The following is a 7,495-nucleotide window of genomic DNA, read 5'->3' as shown; positions in this document are numbered from 1 at the left end:
AATAATCTGCCTCAAACCTAATGGCCCCTTTCAGATTCCCAGGCCTTCAAGTTCACCGTGTGGTAGACCAACAGACCACCTCTTCCTTCCTCATAGGTTCTGAGAGAGAGAAACATACAACCCAAGGGCTAAGGAACAACCAGTGGGCAGGTAACATGAAGAAGCAAGGACAATGAAACCAGTTTCTCCCAAATGGAGACATAGGTGACACTAGGATGCAAGGCTCTGGGAGGTGGGATAGAGACAAAGAGCAACAGCCTTCATTTCTGGGGATAGTGCCAACTGCTGGTTTTTAGCCCTCACCATGGGCCTCGGAAATGGTCAAAATAGGACCCCTACTCCTCCCCCCTCCATACCTTTCTGTCTTAGTTCTCTTCACTAATTACTGTCAATCAAATCATATACTAGAACTGAGGCAGTACTATGGGGTAATGAAAAACAAGTTTTTATATAGCTTGATAGCAGGGTCTAGGGCAGTGATGGGCAACCTTTTGAGCTTGGTGTGTCAAACTTCACCAAAAAACTGAGCATAACTCGGGTAGTGTGTCACTTTGAGGAAAAAACATTATTTCGCAAATGTTTCATCCTCAGGAGCAGCAAATGTTTCATCCTCGGCATGCGGCCGCCTCAGCGGCCAAGTGTCATCAGAAATGGCTACGCGTGTCAGTGCTGACACGCATGTCATAGGTTCGCCATCACTGGTCTAGGGAGATGGGGGAGAGCAATAGAGAGACAAATATTTTCAAAATTGAGTGTTACTCTGTAGAAACTATAATCATAAACAAAAATATCTTAACTCTTTTAATAACCTAAGATATCTTTTCTAATAATCTAAGATGATTCATAGAATCAACTAAACCAGAAATTGCCTTTTTTTTTGTTTTTAAAAACATATGTACATTGGTAGAAACAAAAATTACTCAGAAACATTTACATTCAGTCAAGCCCGTTTTTTCCAAGTTCCCTGAGATAACATAGATACAAGACACAGCACAATATTGCAGCCGACAGTAAATTATATTCACAAGAATCATTTACAGTAATGTCAATTTTCTAATTCAACAAATATAACCTACAAAATAAATTATACCCTCATGATTGGTTGTTGCTATAAATTTATTCAAACTGGGAAGACTGGCATATTTAAAGCTCTGAAAGCGATTTTGGCACAGGTTAAATCTTATCATTTTCTTAAGTCCCTGAGCTCTTTTAACAGCCTGGTTGCTGCATTGGGCCTCTTCCGGGCCACCTGGGTCACCTCTCCCCACAATGCCTTGCAACTTGCGTTGGCCTCACGTTAACGCTAAGTCATGGTTTAATGCCATAACCTTTCTAACTGGCTGTGCTCTGCAGAGACCATGTACATTCTCTGACACGAAGATTTAGAGTCCCGCTCTAAACCCCTACAGTGTTTCTGATGTTAATTAATAGAGCAGAAGTGTTAGATGGGATACATCTCATGTAGCCGCCTTATTATTTCTAAGATTGCCTACAGTAAATAACTGTCAGTGTTTTAACATCCCCAGGGCTTTATGCCTCAGATGCTCATCCAAACACTGGATGGCAAAGAGGTCAATGTCCATGTCAAACTTATTGGCAAACAAGTGGTGCTTGTGCAGTATCCAGTTCAAGTCACCTGCTCCAAAAACACACACGGAGCGCACGTGCACCCCGCTGCAGGGTGGATAGGGTGCGCCCTTGTAAACGTCACCTTCAAAGTACTGCCATTTGACAAACCTAGCAATTGCTTGCATATCGGACATGTCGTACTTATTACTTAAGGGCACTGAGCCAGGGACTTCAGGGATCCTCTGAAGAGTGGCCCAGAGATACTCGTCCGGGCTGTATGTGTCTTTTGCCCACTCCATAAACTTCTGGATTTTTTCATTCTCTAGCACGTACTCTACATACTTTCTGCTGACCACAAAATAGGCACTGCCCGAAAACAGGGGTGTTTCAAGAGGAGGTTGCATTTTGTCAGTCCCCGTATTTGTCAGCTTCCCATCCACGACTACATAGTGCTTTTTCCACCTTTCTTTTTTATGGGATGGCATTCTCTCCGTTTCTAGGTTGTTTTCTCCCATTAGTGACTTGAGTTTCCTGACAATTTCCAGGTTGGTTTTAATAGGAAAATCCATGCCGCAAAGGTTTATCAGGTACTTCCAGCCTGCATTTATTTTGTGGAGGTCCTGCATACAGTTGAGGTCGGCCTGGACCCGACTCCACGATGCGTACACCACGGTCTCCAGCTGACTGGCCACAAAGACGTTACTGAAACAGGATGCAATGCCAGTCACCGCGGCCAGAAAGGAATCCTCTGATTTTTTGTCCACATGAATGCAATAGAAATTCTGAGGCATGTAGATGGCCCTCAGGAGCCTGTCAAACATTTCAATTTTGTGATGAACCACTATGGAATATGCTATTGGAAACTCTGCCTCTTCTCTGCTAAGAGGTTCTACAATGTATTTGCGTCTCTTGATGAAAGAAGTACAATCACTCGTCATGTTTATATAGTCATAGGTTGTCCATCGAGGGCGCCTTCTAAATTGCACGGTTAGACTCTCCAGCTTTACCTTTTCGATTTCGGCTACATCACCCTGCAAAACTTTGGTGCAATTAATATTACTATTAGGATTCTCTCCAACTAGATCCAAATGTTCAATGCTTAGAAATTCGGGCTTTTGATAAATTCTTAAAACAGAGAAAGTGACTAGGGAAAACACGAGAAACCAGAAGTAGTATTTAGTGGGATAAGAAAAAAGTCTCCTCCTCAGCAACTTTCTTAGCATTTCCAACAACAATCGGGGACTTTCCTTTTTTAAGGGCAGCCCTCCAGGTTTCCAGCAGTAACGATTTTATCTCTGCCGTGGCCTTGTGAGTGTTCGGTTTGCATTTACCGGAAGTGCGAAGGCATCTTTAAGTGGAGAAGAGCAAGAACTAAAAGAAAACAGAAAGGATACCTATAAATACAGTCTTCCATGACATTTTCTCAGGCTCAAATCTGTCCTCTTTGCTATGAGGTCAGGTTTTTAAAATAACAATGAGTCAAGCAAAGGAAAAGGGGTACTGTAATAGAAACCCACAGTCTCTAGTATTAATGCCACATTGTTTTAAAAAAACAAACAAACAAAAAACCCAAGTATAAGGATATGCTAAAATATCTTACAATAAGCATTTTACCTCTAAGGTGTAAAAGACAGTTGAAGACCTAGGCTATAAGTACTGAACTCTCCACAGCTGGTGGGTTTTTGATCCTGTGCCAGTTCTAATTAGCACCCCTTACCTTGAAATCATTACTAATCTGGGTTCTTACTGACAGGTCCATTAATGCCCATCATTTGACATCAACAGGCCCAAATATTTGAATAAATCAGACCCATTTAGGATTGGGGATGCACTTAGGGAGATGTTCAAAAATGGCTGTAACTTCTAAGGAAACTTTGAAGGAAAAGCTGGTCAATGGAATTTTCAAACTGGACCAGAAAAGCTCAGCTAAAACCAGGCCACGTTTGGAACTGTTCTGGGTTGACCTCATTTAGTTCAGTTCGACACCAGGCATCAAAGGAAGAAAACACCAATTCAAAACAGAGACACAGGTTTGCATTTCTTGCATTGATTATAACAGGTTATAAATCAATTTTATAACCTGTTAGTTCATTCTATAACTAAGTGCTACTGTTCTTTTAAAAATATATATTTTTTATTGATTTCAGAGAGGAAGGGAGATAGAAACATCAATGATGAGAAGGAATCATTGATTGGCTGTCTTCTGCACGCCCCCTACTGGGGATCGAGCCCGCAACCCAGGCATGTGCCCTTGGCCAGAATCGAACCTGAGACCCTTCAGTCCGCAGGCTGATGCTCTATCCACTGAGCCAAACCAGCTAGGGCTAAGTGCTACTATTCTAACAAAGAAAGCCAAATACCATCAAGTACCACCATATCAGATTTATAGAGCTTTTAAAACTTATTTTCAACATCAGAATTGGCACTAGAACTTTTAAATAGTTAATTAGGAAATAAATTGTGAATATTAATCATACAAATAAAAATAAATAATTGACAATTATTAGTATAATGTTACAACAAGTGCATATATTTTTCCCCCTTTTTACCATTTATAATTAAGGAAAGTCTGACTCATTTAGTTCTTTGATTCAGATAACATCCTCGCCCATGTAGAGTGCCTCTCATGCAGTCACGTTTCTTAATTCTACCAGGCATCCAGCAATGGCGTTATGTCCCATGAGGTTTTTAAAAAAATCTCTGAAATGAAAAGGGAAAAGTGTGAAGGGATGCACACATAAGTATACAGACACTCAGTAAGCATGCTGATGAACTAATCCTACAAATTTGCTATTTTTTCTCCTCAAAATTATGACTAGTTGATTTCTCATTTTAATATTTCCTTCTCTCTAGTCTTATTTTTCCAATGCTATGTTTGTGGCTTGCTAAAGGTTTGAAAATACCCCGCAATTTAGTTCAAGTACTTTCAATGAAAACTCTAGTAGTATGCCCCAAAGTGTGTGTTAAAGAATAATTTAATGGTCCAATATGATTGGAAAATCCAACATATCTTGTCCTCACTGTGAAGATGACCAATGCTCACTGGCTCATTAAAGACAGTCCTGCAATTGAATTAGCTGATTCCCTCATCTTCTTCCAACTATCTTGTCCACCACCCTACTCCAAACCTCTACTAGAAAGCAAGCACTGGAAAATCCTGGTAAGATATGTAGCCGTCTCAGCCATTAAAACTTCAGATTCCTAAACAAATTATTCCTTTAAGCAAATCCTGCTCCTTATTGGTTCAAGGCATTTGAAGAAATCTCTGTCTAATCATTAGGAGACCTCTAAGCTAACTGAACAGAGACGTAAGTGGCCTCACACAACAAAGAATATAGAGTTTAGAAAATTAACTCAGGAGAGTCACTAAACAAACAAACAGCAACAACACCAAACTCCGGGTAGAATAGGGGTAGAGGTCTGATTTCCAGAGCTGACACATTATAAAATGTCTACTTTCAACAACAAAAATTACAAGGCACAGGAAGAAACATGAGCCCTAGCTGGTTTGGCTCAGTGGATAGAGTGTCGGCCTGCAGACTGAAGGGTCCCAGGTTCGATTCAGTCAAGGGCACATGCCCGGGGTTGCGAGCTCAATCCCCAGTAGGGAGAGTGCAGGAGGCAGTCAGTCAATGATTCTCTCTCATTATTGATGTTTCTATCTTTCCTTCTCCCTTCCTCTCTGAAATCAATAAAAATATATTTTAAAAAAAGAAAGAAACATAAACTCTGGCCACACAAGAAAAAAGCAGTAATAAAACCTGTCCCTTAGGAAGCCCAGAGGTTGGACAGATGAAAGACTTTAAGTTGTTTATTATAAATATGTTCAGAGAATTAAAAAAAAAAAAAAACTAAAAGAAAGTATGAGAATAATATTTAACCAAATTGAGAATTTCAATAAAAAGATAGAAATTATTAAAAAAGAACCAATGGAAGTCTGGAATTGTAAGTACGATAACTGGCCTTGGCTGGTGTGGCTCAGTTGGTTAAGTGTCACCCTGTGCACTGTAAGGTCACTGGTTCGATTCCCAGTCAGGGCACATGCCCAGATTGAAGGCTCAATCCCTGGTCAGGGTGTGTGCAGGAAGCAACCGATTGATGTTTCTCTCTCACATTGATTTCATAAAAGGACATAGATCCCTTGAAGAATATGGGATGAGGCCAATGACTGAAGAATAAGAACCACTCTAAATACAAAAGCTCATAAATTCTGAAAGAGTAAGAAAAATACACACACCAAGTCTTCCTCACCAACAGTCTACTTCAGGACTTGGCAACTATCATAGTGAGTGTCCTGGAGAAAACCCTTCACTAGAACACCCATGCCTCTCCTGAAAGAGAAGACCTCCTTGTGAATCCTGCCATGAGTATTTTTTAAGTAGAAAAACACAACCTAAGAAGAAAGAAATGGCTGAAGAAAATAATTTTTTTAAATATATTTTATTGATTTTTCACAGAGAGGAAGAGAGAAGGAGAGGGAGAGGGATAGAGTTAGAAACATCGATGAGAGAGAAACATCCATCAGCTGCCTCCTGCACACTCCCTACAGGGGATGTGCCCGCAACCAAGGTACATGCCCTTGACCAGAATCAAACCTGGGGCCCTTGAGTCCACAGGCCGACGCTCTACCACTGAGCCAAACCGGTTAGGGCCGGAAGAAAATAATTTCACCAAACAAAGAAGAGAAGGGAAACCAGTACCTAAAGGCAATGGTTCTTAATGCGTGGCTTTTTGAAATTAAAACCAAGCAGCACAAGAATACTTAAGTTCTATAAATACTGAAAGTAAACTCTGCTTTTTTATAATGCTAGTAACAAGGAAAGTTAATCCAGGAAGGAGACGAGAAGGAAAAGTATCAAATGCACCTGAGGTAACTATGGTCCCTAGAAGTGTTCTAATATAAAGTGGCCAGCTCCAATCAGTCAGCATTAGGGTGTGTAGTTGAGTACTCACTGGAGTGGGAGGACAGACAAAATGACTTTGGAAAAGTGAGAGAAGAGGCAGCAAGTAAAATCTGAGAAGCAGATGGATGAAAGGCAACTGATTAAACAGACCCGAGAATCTCAGGCTTAACAGCAAGGAAAGAAAGAACCAGCTCTGTTTATGCTACAGGATCTTCAAAAGGTTCAGGGAAATGTTGGCGCAGATATCAGTGGGGATCGGGAGTGTTGTGTGTGTGGTGTTGTGTGTGTGTGTGTGTGTGTGTGTGTGTGTGTGTGTGTGTGTGTTTTAAGAGTAGTGACTGGCAGCTGTTTACAAAACAACTGGGTGTCTGCCACAAAACCTGACAGAGAGCCAACATTTAGCTTCTGCAGAGGTTCTCCAGGCTGGGGCACAGCAGGCAGAAAGGAAAGCAGGGTTCCCAAACAGGAAACAGTGGAACTAAGCGAACCCAAGGACAAAGACAATGACTACTGAAATCTCATTCCCTATTTTCAGCTATCAGCCCCTAGAACTTAGGCAGTCAAGCCAATACAGAAATCTATTTACTAGGGAATCTAACAAGGTCAAGACTTAAATATGTTGCTTACATTAGGAATCCCCCAAAAATGTTCAAAGGAAACAGACCGTGCATAGGAAAAAGAAAATTAATAATATTCTCAGATAGATGAGAAAAGACCCGGGCTGGTGTGGCTCAATTAGGTTTCCAGAGGGGGTGGGGGGAAATAAACCACATAAAAAGGATTTGAAGCAGAAAATGTCTTCATGTTTCATAAAAATCAACCACAGAAGCCAGATAATGGAGCAATGCCATCAAAGTGCTGAAGGCAATTGAATGCCAGATAAGAATTCTTAGAACCATATAACTACTAAATAAATTAAGGGTTAAATAAAAACATTTTAAGACAGGCAAGGTCTCAAAATATTTCACTTTATGTACCCTTTCTCAGGAAGATCCTGGAGGATGAGCTCCATCAAAACTAAA

The 7,495-nt window shown here is 40.7% G+C and overlaps 1 protein-coding gene across 3 annotated transcripts in view; it reads right to left on the bottom strand.

The window, feature by feature from the left end:
- Positions 1-422: 422 nt before the first annotated feature.
- The window catches only part of GCNT1 (glucosaminyl (N-acetyl) transferase 1), a 37,324-nt gene continuing 30,251 nt past the window's right edge, over positions 423-7,495 (bottom strand). The window contains exons 3-4 of one of the 3 annotated variants that reach the window (XR_008558400.1): positions 4,119-4,269; positions 423-703 (exon numbers count right to left, since the gene is read on the bottom strand). Coding sequence is in view for 2 of the 3 variants with exons in the window: in XM_028146313.2 (XP_028002114.1) it covers positions 1,506-2,792 (1,287 nt within the window). In the remaining variant the exon portion in view is untranslated. Of the gene's footprint in view, positions 704-788; positions 2,941-4,118; positions 4,270-7,495 lie in introns of those variants that run through there. The other 2 variants (XM_028146313.2, XM_054727664.1) reach the window with 2 other exon arrangements.

This window comes from Eptesicus fuscus, chromosome 15, assembly GCF_027574615.1.
Source record: "Eptesicus fuscus isolate TK198812 chromosome 15, DD_ASM_mEF_20220401, whole genome shotgun sequence".
Taxonomy (NCBI): Eukaryota; Metazoa; Chordata; class Mammalia; order Chiroptera; family Vespertilionidae; genus Eptesicus; species Eptesicus fuscus.
The sequence above is the reverse complement of the archived record's forward strand: the minus strand, read 5'-3'. Positions and strand labels throughout refer to the sequence as shown.